Source organism: Puma concolor, chromosome A1, assembly GCF_028749965.1.
Source record: "Puma concolor isolate L17-30 chromosome A1, mPumCon1.1.hap2, whole genome shotgun sequence".
Taxonomy (NCBI): Eukaryota; Metazoa; Chordata; class Mammalia; order Carnivora; family Felidae; genus Puma; species Puma concolor.
The window spans coordinates 131358799-131380991 of record NC_141667.1 but is presented as its reverse complement, the minus strand read 5'-3'; the positions used below and the strand labels follow the sequence as shown (position 1 = coordinate 131380991).

The 22193-nt window shown below is 38.2% G+C and overlaps 1 protein-coding gene across 3 annotated transcripts in view; it reads left to right on the top strand.

The window, feature by feature from the left end:
• RAD50 (RAD50 double strand break repair protein) overlaps positions 1-22193 on the top strand; it is an 82399-nt gene that overhangs the window by 32447 nt on the left and 27759 nt on the right. For all 3 annotated transcript variants that reach the window (XM_086704428.1, XM_086704413.1, XM_086704421.1), the window contains 9 exons: positions 483-640; positions 3966-4141; positions 4887-5124; positions 11546-11735; positions 12388-12514; positions 12897-13090; positions 14914-15024; positions 16586-16678; positions 16760-16873. In XM_086704428.1, coding sequence (XP_086560554.1) covers positions 483-640; positions 3966-4141; positions 4887-5124; positions 11546-11735; positions 12388-12514; positions 12897-13090; positions 14914-15024; positions 16586-16678; positions 16760-16873 — 1401 coding nt within the window. The remainder of the gene's footprint in view (positions 1-482; positions 641-3965; positions 4142-4886; positions 5125-11545; positions 11736-12387; positions 12515-12896; positions 13091-14913; positions 15025-16585; positions 16679-16759; positions 16874-22193) is intronic.

Genomic DNA, 22193 nt, shown 5'->3' with positions numbered 1-22193 from the left:
CAAAAGTAAATAAAACATTACAAAAAAAATTTTTTTTAATTTTGTATTCTTTCATTTTTAACATTTTATTTTATTTTTTTTAATTTTTTTTTTTCAACGTTTATTTATTTTTGGGACAGAGAGAGACAGAGCATGAACGGGGGAGGGGCAGAGAGAGAGGGAAACACAGAATCGGAAACAGGCTCCAGGCTCTGAGCCATCAGCCCAGAGCCTGACGCGGGGCTCGAACTCACGGACCGCAAGATCGTGACCTGGCTGAAGTCGGACGCTTAACCGACTACGCCACCCAGGCGCCCCAGCATTTTATTTTTTAAGCCTAGAACTTCAATCAGTCTAGAATTTATTTGTTTTCTTACGGGCACCTAGCTGGCTCAGTTGGTAGAGCATGTGACTCTTGAGCTTGGAGTTTTAAGTTAAAATTTGTGTTCTTCGTGTAATGTGGAGATCTTGGATTTCATAAAAAAAATTTTTTTTTTCTATAGTCTGACAAAGATGAACAAATCAGAAAGATAAAATCTCGACACAGTGATGAATTAACTTCATTGTTAGGGTATTTTCCCAACAAAAAGCAGCTTGAAGACTGGCTTCATAGTAAGTCAAAAGAAATTAATCAGACCAGGGACAGACTTGCCAAATTGAAGTAAGTATTTGCAACTTGTAGAAATGTAATACAGATCTCTTATTTCATGCTTTTATTTTTCATTGTTTTAATGTCTTGTCATGTATTGTCATAAAATGGTATGTCTTGTGTTAATTGACTTTGGTTCTACTGTATTTTATGAATCAAGTAAAATGGTGACATTGATTTGGGCCTTTTGTTCCTTGAAAGTTTGCAGAACTTAGTGAGAGGATTAAAATTCTCCTTTTTAAAAACGACACCTGAAACCATAAAACCCCTAGAAGAAAATATAGAGGGAAAGCTTCATTATATTGAAATTGACAAATATTTTCTTGAACCTGATACCAGAAGCACAGGGAAACAAACCAAAAATAGACAAATGGGGGCCTGTGTGGCTCAGTCAGTTAAGCGTCCTATTCTTGATCTCAGCTCAGGTCTTGATCTCCCGATTCATGAGATCGAGACTCACATCAGATCCCTGCTAACAGTGCAGAGCCTGCTTGGGATTCTCTCTCTCCCTCTCTCTGCCCCTCCGGAGCTCATGCCCGCCCTTTCTCTCTCTCTATCAAAATCAATAAATAAAGTGCTTTTTTTTTTTTTTTTTAAAGTAGACAAATGGGGGGCGCCTGGGTGGCGCAGTCGGTTAAGCGTCCGACTTCAGCCAGGTCACGATCTCACGGTCCGTGAGTTCGAGCCCCGCGTCGGGCTCTGGGCTGATGGCTCAGAGCCTGGAGCCTGTTTCCGATTCTGTCTCCCTCTCTCTCTGCCCCTCCCCTGTTCATGCTCTGTCTCTCTCTGTCCCAAAAATAAATAAACGTTGAAAAAAAAAAAAAAAAAAAAAAAAAATAAAGTAGACAAATGGGACTACATCAAAGTTAAAAACTTCTACACAACAAAGGAAACAATAGTGGGAAAAGTCAACCAACCGAATGGGAGAAAATATTTACAATCTATATATTTAGTAAAGGTTTATTATCTAGAATATGTAAAGAACTCCTATAATTCAACAACACAAAAACAGATAATTGGATTTAAAAATGAGCGTGGGCACCTGGGTGGCTTAGTTGGTTAAGTGTCCAACTTCAGCTCAAGTGATGATATTGCAGTTCGTGAGTTCAGGCTCCACATTGAGCTCCATGCTGACGGCTCAGAGCTGGAGCCTGCTTCAGATTCTATGTCTCCCTCTCTCTCTGCACCTCCCTGCTCTCATTTTCACTCTCTCTCAAAAAACAAGCATTTAAAAATTTTTTTTAAAAAATGGGCAAAGGACTTGAATAGACATTTCTCCAGAGGCAATATTCAAATGGCCAGTGAGCATATGAGAAAATGTTCAGTATCACTAATCATCAGGGAAATGCAGCTCAAGGCCACAGTGAGAATCACATCATACCAGTTAGGATGGCCACTACCAAAAAAAAAACAAACAGAAAATAACACGTGTTGGTGAGGATGCTGAGAAATTGGAACCTTTGTGCATTGTTAGTGAGAATGTGAAATGATACAGGTGATATAGAAAATGGGTGTCCTTCAAAACAGAATTACCAGATCCAGCAGTTCCACTTCTGAGTATATATTCAAAAGAATTGAAAACATCTTGAAGAAATTTTTGCAAATCCATGTTTATTATAGAATTATTCTCAGTAGCCAGATGAATGGGTAAAGACTCGGTATATGTTTGTGTATAACAATATTAACTCAGCTTTGAAAAAGAAGGAAATCCTGGGCTCCTGGCTGACTCATTTGGTCAAGCGAGTGACTCTTGATCTCTAAGTTGTGAATTCAAGCCCCATGTTGAGTGCAAAACTTACTTAAAAAAAAAAAAGTTCATCCATCAACTTGGATGAACCTTGAAGGATATTATGTTTAGTGAAATAATTTAGTTTCAAAAGAACGAATACTATATGATTCCACTTAAAAGACCTACCCAAATAGTCAAACTCTTAAAAACAGAAAGTATAAAGGTGTTGCCAGGAAATGGGGGAAGAGGGAAAGAGGAATTGTTGTTCAGTGGTTACACAGTTTCAGTTTTACAAGATGTAAAAGTTTTAGAGATAGGTTGCACAATAATGTGTGTATGGTTAATTGTACTGTGCACTTAAAAGGTTAAGATGGTAGTTTTTATGTGTGTTTTTTACCACAATAAAGAAAAAGTGATCACTTTTTTCTAATGTCACTTTGAGTGGTGGTTGGATAAGAGTCAAAAATTCCTTACAGATTTTTGAGGAAGATAGTGGATTTGGCTTTGACCATGTTTAATTTGTGCTTGTTGTGGAAATATCTCTTAGGGAGATACTGGAGTTTGAAGTTCAAGAGATTGGAAATTGTTGCTTTGTAAGTAATAATTGAAGTCATTAGTACAGGCAATATCACTTTAAAGGGGTTTATGCAAAGAGAAAAGGTTATGGTCTGATGCCTCAGAAACAGCAGCATTTACTGTTGGTAAGCAATGAAGAAGAGCAAGTAAAGGAAACTAGAATTAGGGGAGCTGGGGTGAGAGCCAAACAGGAGTGGTTCTTGTTCTTGATGCCTTGAGAAAATAGACTTTCAAGGAAGTGGCCAACAGTGTTTGGTGCTAAGATAGTGGTGTTAATGACATTGCTCAGTGACTAGGATGATCAAAGCATCATCTGTATTAGTTACTTTTATTTTTCCAGATTTTTACTGTCTCAAAATGGGAAGTATCAAGATACAACACACATGCATTCATACACACTCATCTGAAACAAATTTCTCAAAATAGTACATGTCCAAACTATGCTCATTCTGCTCCAATATATTTTATTCTGTTTCATTTTTTAAGATAGGCTGAATGTAATGCATTATATTGATTACATGCCTTGCCTAGTGCATCATAACCTGCAAAGTGAAAAACCCTGATCTTTGTCAGTATGGAGGTTGGCTAGGATGATATTTAAGAGTTGGAATGGAAGGGTGCCTGGGTGGCTCAGTTGGTTAAGCGTCCAACTTAGGCCTAGGTCATGATCTCATAACCCGTGTTGGGCTCTGTGCTGACAGCTTGGGGCCTGGAGCCTACTTTGGATTCTGTGTCTCCCTATTTCTTTGCCCTTCCCCCGCTCACACTCTGTCTCTCTTTCTCTCTCAAAAATAAACATTAAAAAAAAGGAGGAATGGAGATAAATTGTACTAGTGAGCAAAATCTTCCATGAATGAGAGGGAATGGATGATGAGACCTAAGTAGATGACAGCAACAACGAAGGGATGAAGGAGAAGTTCTTATAGGAGAGAAGGGAAGTGATATTGTGAAAGGGTCCTACCTACCTACTCAGACTTTTCAAACTGATTTCTCATGTTTTAAAATTGTAATCTGTATTTGTTCTTATTTTAGCAAAGAACTAGCTTCAGCTGAGCAAAATAAAAATCACTTAAATAATGAACTAAAAAGGAAAGAAGAGCAGTTGTCCAGTTATGAAGACAAGCTGTTTGATGTTTGTGGTAGCCAGGATTTTGAAAGTGATTTAGACAGACTTAAGGAAGAAATTGAAAAATCCTCAAAACAACGAGGTAAGTTACCTTCTTTTTTTACTTTTTTATATGTATGTTTATTTTTGAGAGAAAAAATTATTCGGAGAGAAATAAATATTATTGGGAGAGACAGGGAGAGGGAACGACAGAGGATCCAAAGCAGGCTCTGCACTGACCACAAAGAACCTGTTGCGAAGCTCAAACTTATGAACCGTGAGATCATGACTCGAGCTGAAGTCGGACACTCAACCGATTGAACCACCCAGGTGCCCTAAGTTACCTTCTTTATAATATGGAAGTACTTTGACACTTTGGAATTTTCACCCACAGGTAACTGTTAAGGATGAGAGATTTAAAAACTTAGTTCTGGAGCCAAATGGCTTTAGTCCTGATTCTACAACTTGATGGCTGTGTGACTTTGGGCAAATTATCAAATCTTTCTTTTACTTCAGACTTATCATCTGAGGACATAATTACCTACCATTTAGGGTTTGAGGGAAGAGTAAATGAGATTATTAGTATAAAGCTCTTAGAACAGTTTCTGGCACATAATATGCTCTAAAATTTTGTTACAGTTTTTGTGTGTTACCAGAAAGTAATTAATACAAATCTGAATGTATTGTGTCCTTTCAAAGATTATGTAAATATCAGAGAATTTTTATTTCTATAATGTGTTTATAAAGGAAGAATAATCATATACATATGGGAAAGGATTATAACCATCATGACAAAACTATATTTTATATTCCTCTCACTGGTAATAATATTTATTTTCTTAAAATAGCCATGCTGGCTGGAGCCACGGCAGTTTACTCCCAGTTCATTACTCAGCTAACGGATGAAAACCAGTCATGTTGCCCTGTCTGTCAGAGGGTTTTTCAGACAGAAGCTGAATTACAGGAAGTCATCAGTGATTTACAGTCTAAGCTGCGGCTTGCTCCAGATAAACTCAAGTCAACAGAATCGGAACTAAAGAAAAAAGAAAAACGGCGTGATGAAATGCTGGGACTTGTCCCCATGAGGTGAGAATATGGGTTTACCATTACTGTACATGTAACAGTAGCACCGTAAAAGTTACTCATCCAGGGGTGTCTGGTTGGCTTAGTCAATTAAGCACTTGACTGTTGATTTCAGCTCAGGTCATGATTTCACATTTCACGAGTTTGAGCCTTGCATCGGGCTCTATGTTGACAGTGCAGAGCCTGCTTGGGATTCTCTCTGTCTCTCTCTCTCTGTCTCAAAAATAAACAAACATTAAAAAAAAAAAGGTACCCATCCAGTCCCTGGCCATATTTTAGGTGTTGAGTAATGTGTTGAATGAGTAAAAATTCAAGTCAGGATTCTCAGCCAGTATGTCCCCTTTCATGTTATTTATGTGATAAGTAAAATAACTTATGTGATAATAAAATAACTATTTTGTTTAAAGGTGAGCAAACTTCTTAAACTACTCACAGGGTAGATATAATCTTAACTTTTTTTTGTTTTGTGTGTATGTTTATTTAATTCCTGAGACTTGGCTTAGGAACAGAAATTTTGACAGATTTTGAATTGTTTGCTAGTATGGTACTTTCTAAACCTAGCAAAAGAATTAAAGTCTTAGAAAGCTCCCCCAAAAGAAATTTTAAACTATATTTTTATGTCTTTCCCACTTTCTAAAAGAATGAATCATAGTGATTTGTATTGTTTATTTTCCCTCACTTATTCAAGAAATTCAAATGATGGTCTCTTTATAAATCAGACCAAGTCAGAAAGTCTGTGATGATATCTTGTTGTCTCCCACAATATAGAGCATGCAGCTGGTCACAGAGACCAGTATGACGTAGTCTCTAAGGAGCTGATGCTCTAAGTAGACAAGCTCTCAGAATTGAATATTTAGAAAGCAGGGCTTAATAAAGTACTTAATTGGTTCAGACAAATACATTAGTTAAGAGAGAAGCCAATGGACTATAGAATGAGAATAAGATTTTGAGAACGAGATGGGAGGGGAATATAAAGCATAGGGAAGTTGGTTCAACTCTATTAACAGAAGAAAAGTGGAGAGAGAAATGAGGACAGTGTGTGTGAAGGGGAGAGGAGCATGACCTGTGCTGCAATAGAAAGGTGATCTAGAGTTGGAAGAATCATGTGGGGAGGTTGATTTCCAAAAGTTAGGAAGATAGGGCAACATTATGTTCAGACCTAGTTACAACTCCCTCTGATAGGTCATAGGGAGTCATCTTTAGGGATTTATGAAAAATGTGTTTTAAGAAATTAATCTCATGTTAATATATTGAATGGATAAGAGTGAGAACAACTCAGTTAAGAATCTGACTCTTAGTTTTCGCTCAGGTCATGGTTTCGCAGTTCATGGAATTGAGCCCTGTGTCAGGATCTGTGCTGACATCCTGGAGCCTGCTTGGGATTCTCTCTCTCTCCTTCTCTCTGCCTCTCTCCCCCACTGACTCACACGCTTTCTCTCTTTCTTTCAAAATAAATAAATACATACTAAAAAAAAAAAAAAAAAAAATGTGGGGCACCTGGATGGCTTGGTTAAGTATCCAACTTCGGCTCAGGTCATGATCTCACAGTTAGTGAGTTCAAGCCCTGCATCGGGCTCTGTGCTGGTGGTGCAGATCCTGCTTGGGATTCTCTCTCTCTCCCTCTCTCTGATTCTTCCCCACTTGCACACTCTCTCTCTCAAAATAAATAAACAAACTTAAAATTATTTAAAAATAAAAAAAGAGTGAGAACTACTCTTGAAGCAGGAAAGCCAGGAGGGTATGTTGTCCTGGAAAACCAAAGAGAAATTTCAGGAGAAAAAGTCAGAAAAATCTAAGCAGATAGGCTTTGTGGTAGCCAGCCTCCAAGATGATCCCCAGTGATCCCTACCTGCTGGTATTCATGCTCTTGTATAGTCTTCTCCCACGTTCTAGGATTGGTCTGTGTAACCAATAAAATATGTCTGTGTAACCAATAAAATACAGAAGTGGTAGTGTGTCCCTTCCAGGATTCAGTTATATAAGACACTACTAGCTGCCTGCTCGCCTTTTCTTTTGGAAATGGGTGAAGCCACCTACCATATGAGCAGCCCTGTGGAGGGCCCCACTTGACAAGGACCTGAGGCCTTCAAACAACCACACGAGTGAGTACCATTTGGAAATTGATTCTCCAGCAGTCAAGCCTTGAGATGACTGTAGCCCTGGCCAGCAGCTTGACTACCACTTCAGTGAGACATCCTGAGCCAAAAGTACCCGGATGGCTGTTTCTGATCTTAAAATAAGTGCTGTTGTTTTGGGCTGCTGAGTTTTGGAATGTTTTGTTATGTAACAATAGATAACTAATATAGTCTTCAGGGTGAAAACTAGATTATTGAAGGCTATAAAGAGAATGTGATAAGGAGACAAAAGCAGTAGTTTGAGAATGAAAAGGAGGGAAAGGAATAAGGCAGTATCTTGAAAGGAAAAAGATTAAGTAAAAGATAAAATGTCAAGTTGGTAGAAAGTGCATTTAGAGGAAATGTGAGCTTAGTTCTGTGTCATATTGATATAAGTAGCAGAAATCAACATTGTATTATATTTTAGGACCCTTGCCATCAGAGCTCCCCTTCTCAGTGTAGGGTACATACTTTATTCATTGCTTTACTTCCTTAATTCCTTCTGTGTTGTAATACTAGTAACTATTTGCTGAATGAATGAGAGTTGTAGTATCTGTTCACTTATTTACTGTTCCGTGACAACCTCCTCAAAACTTAGTGCCTCACAACAACCATTTATTAGGATTTTCTGTGGCATGACTGGGCTTAGGTGGGTAGTTCCTCACTTAGGGTTTTTCATGCAGTTGCAGTCAGATGTTGGCTGTAGTCATCTCAAGTCTCTACTGGGCTCAGTGTTCAAGATGGCTCACTCAGATGACTTTCAGTGACACTGACTATTAGCTGGGAGCTCAGCTGGGGCTGTCAAACACAATGCCCTCGCATGGCCCACACATGTGTTTTGGGCTTTTGGCAGCAGAGTGGTTGGATAACCAAATGAAGGATCCTAAGATCAAGTAGTACAAGATACAGGCAATAGAAACTGCTAGTATCTGAAGGCCTGGGCCCAAAACCTGGCACAGTGTTACTTCTGTTGTTGACTATTTGGTCAACAGTAGTCACAGAGCCTGCCAAGATTCAATGAGAGGACACAGACTCCACCTCTCATTAGGAGGAATGTCAAAGTACTCGTGGCTGACTAATCCATATAGTACCCTAGTATCTGGAGTGGCCACTATATGCCACTCTGGTCACTACACACAAAGTAAGATATCCTGAAGCTAGAAAAATAAATATGTAGTCTAAGAGGTAAATCAGTGCCTTGGAGAAAAATATATAGCAGAGTAAGGAAGTACAGAAGATCTGAGTGGTGGTGAGAGGGGAATTGCTGTTGAAGGTGACAACTGAGTGTAGACATGAGAGAAATAAGGGACAATATTTGTCCAGGCAGTCCAAAATCCCTGAAGCCAAAGGGAAAATGGTTGACGATGAGCTCAGAGAGGTAGTGAGGAACGAGATTTTGCTTATCCTCTTTGAGGGAAATTTTTGTTGTTGTTGTTAATATTTATTTACTTTTAGGAAAGAGAGAGGGAGACACGGTTCCAAAGCAGGCTCCAGGCTCTGAGCTGTCAGCAGAGAGCCTGACGCAGGACTCAGACTCACGAACCATGAGATCATGACCTGAGCTGAAGTTGGATGCTTAACCAACTGAGCCACCCAGGCGCCCCAAGGGAAATATTTTTATTTAAAGGCCAATACTCATCAATACTTAATATATTAAGACCATCATCGTGAATGAAATCTCAGATGAAAATATACGTGTTTATCATTTTGCTTAGTACTGAGTCAGGTTTATTTATTATGACAGCTCAGTAAAAACTCATTATTTTTCCCCATTGCTTTGAAAGATGTTTTCACCCAAGCATATCTGTATTGGTTTCTTTTACTTAAAAGCCCCTTGGAAAAGGAATGCTGTCACAAAAATAGAACTGAGTTTCTGAAAATTTTACACAAAAGAACACAGTCCTAATCTCAATACCCCATTCTTTTGGGAAACGTCTTTATTCTTATGATACTTATTTTAGCATCTTAGGTAATCATCAGAAAAGAAGGCATCAAAATCTGGACCACATCAATTAGAGGTTTTTTGTGTGCATGTGAAAATGTAAAAATAGGGTTACAATTGAATGGATACCTGTAGTTTTCCACAAAGATGTCCCCAGTCAAGTGAATGCTTGACTGTCTTTTGGGCTATCGTAGCCATGTCACTGTCTAGGTACTAGGAACATACTTTAAGACCAGCTCATGGTCTATGACCACAAGATTCAGGAAGTAATGTGAGCATGGAATTACTCTGAATCTGCATACCTTCATAATTACTCAGGAAATTTTTTCATCTCAGTGGCATAACAAACTATAGGTCTTCTGTTGCCACAGATCAGTTCAGGTTGGCATTTCTTGGTCGTAGTGTAGACTTTTAAAAATTGTTAACTCATAGCAGTGTGCCAGAGCTAACTCTTGAGTTTTGGGTTTTTCCTTTAGTTTACTGTAAGACTCCATTAGAGATCAATTTAATTTATTTTACTAACTTTTAATTAAGAATTTGGAATTTTTCAGAAATAAAATTGATAGCTTTTTTTTTTAGGGTTAAATACAAATTTTGTTTCAGAGGTTCAACAAAGTTAGATGTGGAGCCAGTCTTCCTGCCACCAGAGTGGTAGTCCATTAGCTACAGTAGGTGCGATAAACTGGCTAACAGCTTTTGTACCATAATCCCATGTGGCATTTGGCTGAGTGGTCTCCTTCCTTTTTTCCATCTTTTTTTTAAACATTTTATTTTGAAATAATTGTAGACTTAGAGAAAAATTACAAAAAATAGTACAGAAAATTCACCTCTACCCTTCACCCAGCTTTTCCTCATGTTCACAATTTATGTAACCATAAACTAGTTATCAAAACCAAGAAATTAACATTTGTGTGATGCTGTTAACTACAAACCATATTCGAATTTCAGCACTTTCCATTAATGTTGTTTTTCTGTTTCAGGATCCAACCCAGGATCCGATGTTGCATTGTTTTTATTTCTCCTTAGGCTCCTGCAGTCTTCAGCATCTCTTCATTCTTTGTTTTTCACCATCTTGATACTTTTGATCAGTATGGTCAGTTAATTTATAGAAAATCTCTGTTTGGCAAAGTGCACAGTATACAGTAGTCACCCTTATCTGCAGTTTCACTCTCTGCTGTTTCCGTTACCTGAGCTCAACTATGGTCCAGAAGCAGATGATCCTCCTGACATATATTAACAGTAGCCTCACTTGAAGTCACAAGGCCTACATCATTCTCCTCACTTCATCTCATCATATAGGCACTTTATCATCTAACATCACCACAAGAGGAGGAAGGGTACAGTACAATAAGATATGTTGAGAGAGACCACGTTCATATAACTTTTATTATAGTATATTGTTATAATTGTTTTATTAATAGTGTTAATCTCTGTGCCTAATTTATTTTTTAAAAAAAGGGTTTTTTTATAGTGTTTATTTATCTTTGAGAGAGACACAGAATCTGAAGCAGGCGCCAGGCTCTGAGCTGTCAGCACAGAGCCTGACACGGGGCTCCAAACTCCCAAACTGCGAGATCATCACCTGAGCCAAACTGACTAAGGTTAAGGTGGTTGGACACTTAACCAACTCAGCCACCCAGGCACCCCTGACTGTGCCTAATTTATAAACTCTATCATAGACTTGTCTATATAGGAAAAAACAGTATATATAAGGTTCATTTTGTATATAAGTGGGTTTGAGGCATCCACTAGGGATCTTGGAATATATCTCCTGTGGAGAAGTAGGGGGGAATATTGTAATTTTTGTGAGTAAGATCTGCCATCGGATACTAAAATGAGTGGGCAGAAATTTGAGGGGCACCTGGGTGGCTCAGTCAGTTGAGCATCCAACTTCAGCTCAGGTCATGATCTCATGGTTCATGAGTTCATGCAAGCCCTGCATCAGGCTCTCTACTGTCAGTGCAGAGCCCGCTTTGGATCCTCTGTCCCCTCTCTCTCTCTGCCCCTTCCCTGCTCACAATCTCTCTCTCAAAGATAAACAAGCATTTAAAAAAAAAACTTTTCTTAAGTTTGAGAAGAAATGAGATAATGACATAGTCCCAACATATTTCTCCTAATATAAGTTATTAATTACAAAGAGAAAAATAGTAACATTATAGCAGATAAATCTGGCTGATACCATGTTACCTAAGTGAACAAGATTAACATCTCTAGTAATAAGATGTAATGACATCATGTCCTCACTGATGAGATGCCCTGAGAAGGGTACAGTCACTTCTATGATATTCTTGCCAAAAATTTAGGACTTCCGTTTCATGATAAAAAAAACATTAGATAGCTTATTTTTAATTGTGTGTTCTCTGTTAAGGCAAAGCATAATTGATTTGAAGGAGAAGGAAATACCAGAATTAAGAAACAAACTGCAAAATGTCAACAGAGACATACAGCGCTTAAAGAATGACATAGAAGAACAGGAAACACTCTTGGGCACAATAATGCCTGAAGAAGAAAGTGCTAAAGTATGCCTGACAGATGTTACAATTATGGAAAGATTCCAGGTAAGTTTATTGTAGTTTAAGGCAGAATAAAACTTGTTTCCTGGGGCGCCTGGGTGGCGCAGTCGGTTAGGCGTCCGACTTCAGCCAGGTCACGATCTCGCGGTCCGTGAGTTCGAGCCCCGCGTCAGGCTCTGGGCTGATGGCTCGGAGCCTGGAGCCTGTTTCCGATTCTGTGTCTCCCTCTCTCTCTGCCCCTCCCCCGTTCATGCTCTGTCTCTCTCTGTCCCCAAAATAAAATAAAAACGTTGAAAAAAAAAATTAAAAAAAAAAAAAAAAAAAAACAAAAAACAACTTGTTTCCTGGTGTTTGAAATGTGAGAGTGGTAAAAAACAGTACATCGTGTTCACGTATAGTTTGCATTTAGAGTTCCCTGTCGTGAACTGCAGATAGTCTGCTTAAACTTTACATTCCTGGGTTTCGATGTTTCATTCATAAATATGAGAGTTAAGAAGTAGTCCTGTTTATTTTCATTTTAGTCAGTTTGCTTTTGTCATTTAAGTTATTAAAATTCATTTCATCCTATTAAACTTTGTTAAAATTATATCTGAAATCAGTTGCAGATTTAGATTTTAAAATAATAGCAATTTTTTAAGATTTTGAATAATTATAATGTAGCAAGTTTGTTAAAGGAAATAACTGTTTTATTCTTAAGATGGAACTTAAAGATGTTGAAAGAAAAATTGCACAGCAAGCAGCTAAGCTGCAAGGACTAGACTTGGGTAGAACTGTCCAGCAAGTAAACCAGGAGAAACAAGAAAAACAACACAAGTTAGATACAGGTAATAGAGTCTGTCTTCATGTACGCATAGAGACTTGATCCCAGCTTATGCTTTTTATCATAACTTTTGTATCTGTTATGTTCTTCCAGTCCACAGTATATCCACTCTTTTCTCAAAAGAGAAGTTTCCTTGCTTTGCACAACAAATTTTAAATGATGGGAGGTTTTGAATGATAAGTGTCAGAGGAGCTCTACTGTTTCTGCCCTGTGATCCTTACCCATGGCTGGTCAAGAGGGGTTTTGTAGCACTTTTACTACAGGGGGTGGGACCCATGGAAACTCAGCCTGTGTGAATTCCATAGAATCCATATAAGGAAGGTTGCTGTTTGTAGTATTTTCTGTATCCTTAACATTAGTCACGGTGTGAATGTATTTTGATGCAGTTTCCAGTAAGATTGAATTGAATCGTAAGCTTATACAGGACCAGCAGGAACAGATTCAACACTTAAAGAGTACAACAAATGAACTGAAGTCAGAGAAACTTCAGATATCCACTAATTTACAACGTCGTCAGCAACTGGAGGAGCAGACTGTGGAATTATCCACTGAAGTTCAGTCCTTATTCAGAGAGATAAAGGTAAAAAGATTCATACATACATATATGTTTTTTACCTTAGTTCAAACACATGAAGTGTTCTTTATTGCTGTAGTAGCTAAAACTATGGATATTGTGAGGATCAAATGAAAATAGTATAATTCTTTGCATGGCTCCTAGGTGATGGAACTTCTACTAATAGGTAAAGATGTCTGGGAGGATTTTGGCGATAATAAGCAAGAATTGGCTGCCTGGTTAATTAGTGAATTTCCTGTCATTGGAGGTGGTCAGCGTGTGGCTGGCTAACTACATACATGATTGTATGGGACATTTGTCTTACCTGCAGATTACTCTATCCATGGCAGACACTGCCTCCCACTCATAACACTTTTTCTGTTTGATTCGAGATGTAGTCTCAGAGTCCTTCCCAATGTAGTGAGCAGGCACATGGAATGGAAATCATTTGGCATTCCTTATCTAGATTAATCAAAATAACAATCTTACCTAGTTTTTTTCATAATTATAAACATTCACTGGGCATTAAATAAATTACTGAACCTGTCATTAAATGTTATAAATGTTTCTTAAGTATTTTTTTACTATAAATTATCAGAGGCTTAGAGTGTGATATAAAATAGTAATACCTTGGGGCGCCTGGGTGGCTCAGTCGGTTAAGTGTCCGACTTTGGCTCAGGTCGTGATCTCACGGCTTGTGAGTTCAAACCCCACGTTGGGCTCTGTGCTAACAGCTCAGAGCCTGGAGCCTCTTCAGATTCTGTGTCTTTCTCTCTCTCTTTGCCCCTCCGCCACTCACACTCTGTCTCTGTCTCTCAAAAATAAATAAACATTAAAAAAAAATTTTAAATAGTAATACCTTACATTTGTACAATTTTTTTTTTCTGTTTATGAAGCCCTTTGACATTAAAGAGTTCAGTGTCTTAGTAATCCTTTTGAGATATGTGGCTATAATCTCTTTAGAGATTGAGACTTACAGATGTCCCATGTCTTAGCCAAGTTCATGCGGCTAGTAGGAGGCAGGGTTTTCAGATAGGTTTTCAGTGTCTAAGACATTGGACTTCACACTACACCATACCTCTTCTCGTTACGAAAAAATATACCTAACACTCAATTAATACTAAAGAATTGTCTCTACTTTTATGGGTTCATTAGATATTTCATTAGTTATCTTAAAGTGCTTGAGGCTCATGTTTTGAACATTGATTATCATGTAATTATGCTATAGAGATGTTACAAGGCTGAATAATGTAGACTCCTGATTAGTAAAATAGTTTGTTACTTTCCTTCCAAAATAGGTGTGGACACACCAACATCATTATACCTGTATGTTTTTATTGCCATAAAATATCTATTTAGCCTTAGCAAAGTAAGCTTAAGGACAAAACTATCTGTTATCATCATATTCCCATCTGTAAAAGAGAGGCCTGACCTGAAAAGCATTCCTCTTCTTTGGCCACTTAGAGTTGACATGTGCCCCTACAGACTCATAAAAACTTATACCTGAAGGCACATGCCCATATAACTGGGAGCACATGGCCTGGATTAGGAATCAAGTCATTGGCTGAAGTAGTATATAGCATAAGGGCTAAGAAGAAGACTCTGGAGCTAAACAAAATTTGGATACTGGATTCTTCATTTACTGGCTGTTGTGACCTCAAATCATTTGTATGCCTGTTTACTGATCTGAAATATGGGATGGTAGGGTTTATATAGAGTGTTTGGAAGGAGCAAATGAGTTAATTTTTAAAGCCTGGTACATACAAAGTACTTTGATTAGGACTATAAAGTCTGACACCTGAAATAAGATAATGGAATATAATATAAAATTCTGTATTTTGTATTTTTAGGATGCTAAAGAGCAGTTAAGCCCTTTAGAAACAACATTGGAGAAGTTCCAGCAGGAAAAAGAAGAATTAATCAATAAAAAAAATGCAAGCAACAAAATAGCACAGGATAAAGTAAGATTTGATTTATATTTTTGTTATATACATATATTAAACTTATGTTCAGAGCATGATGTTAGATACTAGCATTTCACATGAAATTAAAAACATAAGATAAATAGTATTTTGAGATTTGTGACATAATCCTGACATTAAAAATTCTCATTAGGGGTGCCTGGTGGCTCATTGGATTAAGCGTCCGATGTCAGGTCAGGTCATGATCTTGCACTTTGTGGGTTTAGGCTCCACATCAGGGTCTTTGGTGACAGCTGGAGCCTGGAGTCTACTTCAGATTCTGTATCTCCCTCTGTCTCTGCCCCTCCCCTGCTTGTGCTCTGTCTCTCTCTCTCAAAAATAAACAAACATTGGGGGCACCTGGGTGGCTCAGTCGGTTAAGCGTCTGACTTTGGCTCAGGTCATGATCTCGCGGTTCGTGAGTTCGAGCCCCGTGTCAGGCTCTGTGCTGACAGCTCAGAGCCTGGAGCCTCTTTCTGATTCTGTGTCTCCCTCTCTCTCTCTGACCCTCCCCCATTCATGCTCTGTCTCTCTCTCTCTCAAAAATAAATAAAACGTTTTAAATAAATAAATAAATAAACAACATTAAAAAGAATTCTTGGGGGGTGCTGCCTGGGTGGCTCGGTCAGTTAAGCGTCCATCTCTTGGTTTTGGCTCAGGTCATGGTCTTGAGGTTCGTGGGTTCAAGCCCTGTGTCAGGCTCTTCACTGACAGCACAGAGCCTGCTTGGGAGTCTCTCTCTCTCTCCCTCCCCCCCTCCCCCCTCTCTCTCCCTCCCTCCCTCCCCCCCTCCCCCCCTCCCCCCCTCCCCCCTCCCCCCTCTCCCTCCCTCCCTCCCTCCCTCCCCCCCTCCCCCCCTCCCCCCCTCCCCCCCTCCCCCCTCTCCCTCCCTCCCTCCCTCCCTCCTCCCCTCCCCCCTCTCTCCCTCCCTCCCTCCCCCTCTCTTTCCCTCTCCCTATCTTTCCCTCTCCCTCTCTTTCTCTCTCTCTCCCTCTGTCTCTGCCCCTGCCCAACTTTCTCTCTCTCTCTCAAAATAAATAAATAAACTTTACAAAATTAAAAAAATTCTGGGTGCACCTGGGTGGCTCATTTGGTTAAGTGTCTGACTCTTGGTTTCAGCTCATGTCATGATATCATGGTTCGTGGGTTTGAGCCCCACACAGGTTCTATGCTGACAGTGCAGAGCCTGCTTGGGATTCTCTCTGTCCCTCTCTGCCTCTTTGTCTCTCTCTTCCCCCCTCTTTCAAAATAAATAAACTTTAAAAAACTTCTTGTTAGAGTAAGGATTAATATTAAATTATTTTGCTTCTTGATCTAAAAAAGAAGTTGAGAATAGAGATTTCTTTAATCCAATCCCATAAACAGTAAGGGGAATTATCTCAGATTATAACATTTGCAGTTGATGGAAACTGGAGCACAAAGCTCCAGCTTCTAAGCCAGTGTTTCACTGTGTTCATCTATGAAGTTTTTGTTACCTTATTTCCTTGGAAATAAATCTTCTTAAATGCTCTGGTATAAATAAACATTAGTATTAAATAAATACTAAAATATTTTTTCACAGACGAATGATATCAAAGAGAAAGTTAAAAATATTCATGGTTATATGAAGGATATTGAGAATTATATTCAAGATGGGAAAGATGAGTATAAGAAGGTAATTTAAAACTTAAAATTATTTATTTACTTATAATTTTTTTTCTTGTAAAAATTCTTCAAAGAATTTTCTTTTTTGTAGCAAAAAGAAAATGAACTCAATAAAGTGATAGCTCAACTAAGTGAATGTGAGAAACACAAAGAAAATATAAATAAAGAGATGGGAATCATGAGACAAGATATTGACACACAGAAGGTAGGTCTTTTTTGTTAGTAGCTTATGATATCACTTATGCCAGTCTTTATGTTTTCATTTTTACTTTTACTTTCAGTAGATCCGTTGGATAAACATACATACAGAGAAAAGCAGTTGTAAGAACATAGTCTTTTCTTCCTTTCAATTTTATTTCTCTTAAAAGACACATTTAGTAAAAGTATAAACATAAAATATTTTAAATATAAAATTTTAAACATAAAATTAAACTAATTGTATAAATTAAAATTCTCCCTCCCCTCTGCCAATTCCCGGTCTCACTCCTGGATGTCATTACTGGTAACAGTTTTTTGTTCGTTCTTATAGAAGTTGCTTATTCATATCAACAGGTGGGTAGATCAATATCTGTGTGTACGTGTGTGTGTGTGTGTGTGTATATATATATATATATATATATATATATATATATATATATATACACTTTGTACATATGGGATCATACCATTGTTGATATTCTACACCTTTTTTCACTTAGCGCAATTTGGTCTTACATACCAGGTCATCTCATCCACCCACCACATTCTTTGTAATGATGATGAAATACTCCATTTTGTGTCTGTACCATAAATTACTTTTTTCTTATTGCAAGTGGTGGCAATGAATATCCTACATATATCTTTATTTTTTATTTCTTTTCTTAATGCAAGATAAAGTCACACGAAACAAGGATGGAGGTATAATAATCTTAAAAGTTACAACGAAAATATCTATATATTAAGTCATTTTTCAATTGATTCCTATTTCATTTTCCCTATTAAGGAAATTAATTTCTGCATTGTAATTAAAATCACATTGAGAAATTATCTTGTTAAAGATAATTCCTTATGTAAGCATTGTAATTAATGTCTTTAAAAGCTGTATCATTTTTTTCTTCCTGCTGTTTTAAACAAAATTTGCTATATGAGTGCTTTAATCACCTAGTTATAAATGATGGTTAAAATCTTTTTGAAGATTAGCTCTATCACCTGTCTGTAGGGCTTCTAGCCATAGTGCCAGGTATTTCAAATATATAAATATTAGTGAAAAGTAAATCTCTACCACCTAGAGGTGCCTGACTGGCTCAGTCAGTGGGGTATGCAGTTCTTGATCTCAGGGTTGTGAGTTCAAAGCCCATGTTAGTTGTAGAGATTCCTTAAAAATAAAGTTTTTTTTTTTTAAATAAAATCTTTTAAAAAAAGTAAATCTTTGCCATCTCATAAATGCTGAATAACTATAAATATATGATGGTGTGTATAACAATGTTTAGTTAATCACTAGTTTACATAGGGATGGTCTATTTAAAATCACAGTCTAGGGGCGCCTGGGTGGCGCATTTGGTTGAGCGTCCGACTTCAGCCAGGTCACGATCTCGCGGTCCGTGAGTTCGAGCCCCGCGTCGGGCTCTGGGCTGATGGCTCAGAGCCTGGAGCCTGTTTCCGATTCTGTGTCCCCCTCTCTCTCTGCCCCTCCCCCGTTCATGCTCTGTCTCTCTCTGTCCCAAAAATAAATAAACGTTGAAAAAAAAAAAACTTTAAAATCACAGTCTATAAATCGTTCATGTTCCTCCATATATAAACATATGTAGAGGTCGTTAAGATTTGCCCATTTGTGACCCTTAAGTTGATGGTCTAAACTTTAGTAGATCTGACTGTATTAGTTTACTTTTGTAACCTTCCTTGTTCCAGAAATTATTTAGTAAGTTATATACATAGAGCAATGCCAAATAACATTTTAAGTTAGTGGAAAAATGAGACTCTATGGAAATATGGACAAGAAGGTAAAACCAGGAGAGTAGTAAGTATATAAATGTAGCCCATGAAATGTGATATGCTTGTTAAAGATTTTAGTGTCACATGAAGATGGGAAGTCACAAAGTTAAGATTTACATTGTCTCAGAGCTGAAAGGAAACCAGTTCCCTGTAATCAAACCAGAGAAAAATGTCTCCCATAGGCATTTATGGCAAGGAGGACACTGTGTAGATTAATAAAAATAGGTCTTTAGGAAATGTCTTGGGACTTTTAAATTTTTTTAATGTTTATTTATTTGGGGGGGGGGGGCAGGAGGCAGAGAGAGAGAGGGAGACACAGAATCCGAAGCAGGCTCCAGGCTCTGAGCTGTCAGCATAGAGCCTGATGCTGGGCTGGAACTCCCAGAACTGTGAGATCATGACCTGAGCCAAAGTCAGATGCTTAACTAATTGAGCTACTCAGGTGCCCTGCTTTTTTTTTCCCCCACACAGTGTGTTTCAGCATCTTTTTTTATCTTTCCTTGATGAGGTGTTCTTTGGAAGGTGGTGTGATTAAAGCCTAAGATAAATGTTGGAGTGTTTAGAGAACTAGGGGCACCCATTAGAATCACTTGGGTTTACCACTCCCAGGATACAACCAAGAAAATTTTAAACATGTTCACATAAAAACTTGTATAAGAATATTCATAGCAGCGTTATTCACAGTAGTCAAAATATGGAAATAACCCAAATGGTCATCAACTGATGAATGGATAAATGTGGTATATCCATATGTATTAGGGTTCTCCAGAGAAACAGAACCAATAGGATATATACCGATATACAAATTTATATAAAGGAGTTTATTATAAGGAATTGGCTCACGTGATTGTAGAGTCTGAGAACTCCCAAGATGTGTAGTTGGCAAGATGGAGACCAAGGGAAGCCAGTGGTATAGTTCTAGTCTGAGTTTGAAGGCCTGAGAACAAGGAGAGCCAAGGTTTCAGTTCAAGCCTAAAGGCGGGAAAAGACCACTGTTCCAGCTTAGACATTCAGGCCAGCGAAGTTACCTCTTACTTGGAGGTTTTTGTTCTTTTCAGGTCATTGTCAGTTAATGTGATGAGGCTCACCCACATTGCGGGGGCGGGGGGGGGGGGGGGGGGGGGCAGTCTGTTTTAGTCTCCCAATTCAAATGTTAATTTCAAGACATACTCAGAATAATGTTCCACCAACATTTCCAAACATATGTCTAAGCACCCCATGGCCCAGTCAGGTTGACACATAACATTAACCCTCACTCATGGAAAATTATTCAGCCTCGAAAAGGAATGAAATATTGATATATGCTACAACATGGATAAACCTTGAAAACAACATGCTAAGTGATCAAAGAATCCAATCACAAAAGACCACATACTGTATTATTCTTTCTATATGAAATGCAGATATCCATAGGGACAGAAAGCAAATTAGGGTTGCCAGGGGCTAGGGGAAGGAGAGAGAAGGGAATCAAGTGACTGCTAATGTGTTAGTGTATTTCCTTCAGGGGTGGTAAATGTTCTGAAATAAGATAGTAGTAATTGTGGCATAATCTTGTGAATATACTAAAACCACTGAGTTACACACTTTAAAATGGTGAATTGTATGGTATATGAATTACATCTCAGTTTTCTAAAAAAAAAAAAAAAATCACCTGTGTTATTAAAAATATACATGTCGGGGTTTCCATTATAGGCCAATAAATCAGAATTTCTGGGGCATGAGCAGAGGCATGTATGCTTTGTTAAAGTTCCCCAGGGGTTCTGAGTCACTGAGCTAGAGCATTGCGAGCTTCCAAGCTATCCTCTAGAATTACATGGTCTTTTTCCCAACCAGACTTGATGGGCATTGAACTGCATCTATTCAGTGTGCTATTTTATCAAAGTTGCCTAGGAGGCAGCTAATTTTTAGGTTTGCTTTAGGTATCCCACTGCATGCATTAACTGTCATCTGAGCTGGATGACTGGAGTTAATATTTAAAATTGAGCCTAACAGTACCTTATTTCATGATTAAGCTCTACTAAATTTAGTCCACAGAATAAAAAATTTGGTAGTTTAATAACCTGCCTCCCTCCTTTCTTAGATGAAAGGAACTGGAGGTGACCTGTCTTGCCCCAGGTCACAAAAGCAACAATAGAAGGAGAACTTGACCTTACGTTGTCAAATTGCTCCTATAACAGAAAAACAGTTCTGTTGTAGTATAACTGCATCTGGCTTTCTTTTCTCTTTCTCCAGTAGTTTGTTTTGTAAACAATAATTGGAATTCTCAAGGACACATTTAACCCAAAAAGCTTTTCCCTGTCAATTACTGAGCCGGGCACTGTGCTGGTTACATATGTTCACTCATTTAATCTTCATATCAGCTCTGTATGACAGGTGGTATTATTATCACCATCTTATAAGTAAACTGAGGCTCAGAATTTAAACTAATTTGCCCGAAGTCATCAAATATGAGAGCTTTGTAATGCTGAGATTTGAGCCTAGATGTACCTGAGTCCAAAACTTTTGCTCCTTAACCACCGTGCTGTATACTGTCTTCCAGAATGACAATTAAGGGCAACTAGAAGCTGACCTTAAAAAAAAAAAAAAAAGAAAGAAAGAAATGCTTAGCTTTCTGTTACTAATAATGAAAAAGTCCAAGCATAGTCTACTATGGGAGAATTTTTGAAAGTCACAGCAGCTGCAGTGGTACATTAGGTTGCCTTGGCAACAAAAGGACATTTACAACTGTATCATTTATATGTATATTTGTATTACTGTTTGCAGGAAAACTGAAGGTGGCCTTAATGACAGTTTAAGAAAATACCTATCTCAAATTACTGAATCATAGATGGGAGACTTAAGCATGTGACAGAAGTCCTGGGCTTCCCTTCTTCTCACTCACCTCCCAGATCCTTATTCCTTAGTAATTCCTGTGCCATTACTGTTGGCAAGAAGATAACTGCCACAAGTCTGCCCCTCCCTCCCACTTCCCACACCACTGAGTTTATTTCAGTTGCAGGGATTACTGCAAGAGGGTCCTAGCTTCCTCTTTGAAAAGTCCCGACTGTGAACTTGGGATGAGTTTCCTATATTCAGGCTTTTATGAGCCAAACCTGTTTCTGCAAGATTTTTTTGTCTACATTCCAAAGAGTCACCTTATAAGCTATTTGTTTTGGCTCTTGACAGCCTAGTCCACAATCACCAGGGTAATTACTGAAATAATTATCTTGGCGTTGCTGCTGCCGCTAAGTGACTGGGTTTCTTTTTTAAGGACAGAAGTACTCAGAACAGCCAACTTTAAAATTTTTCAATTCAGTTCAATGGCCAGGGAAAGTGTCATCACTATGTAGATATATACTATTTTTGTGAAATTTCTGACTGTCTTGTGACTATCATTTGTCAGCTTGAAAGTAAAGGTCTATCTGACATACCTAACGCTTCTTACAACCTTGGTACATGTTAGGGGACAGATACAAATAGGGGAAAAAAAGTGGGGGAGACTGATAGTATATTTCTCTCTTGTGATCTTTTACATCAGTAGTCTCTCTTGTGGGGTTCCCATGCAAGATGATCCA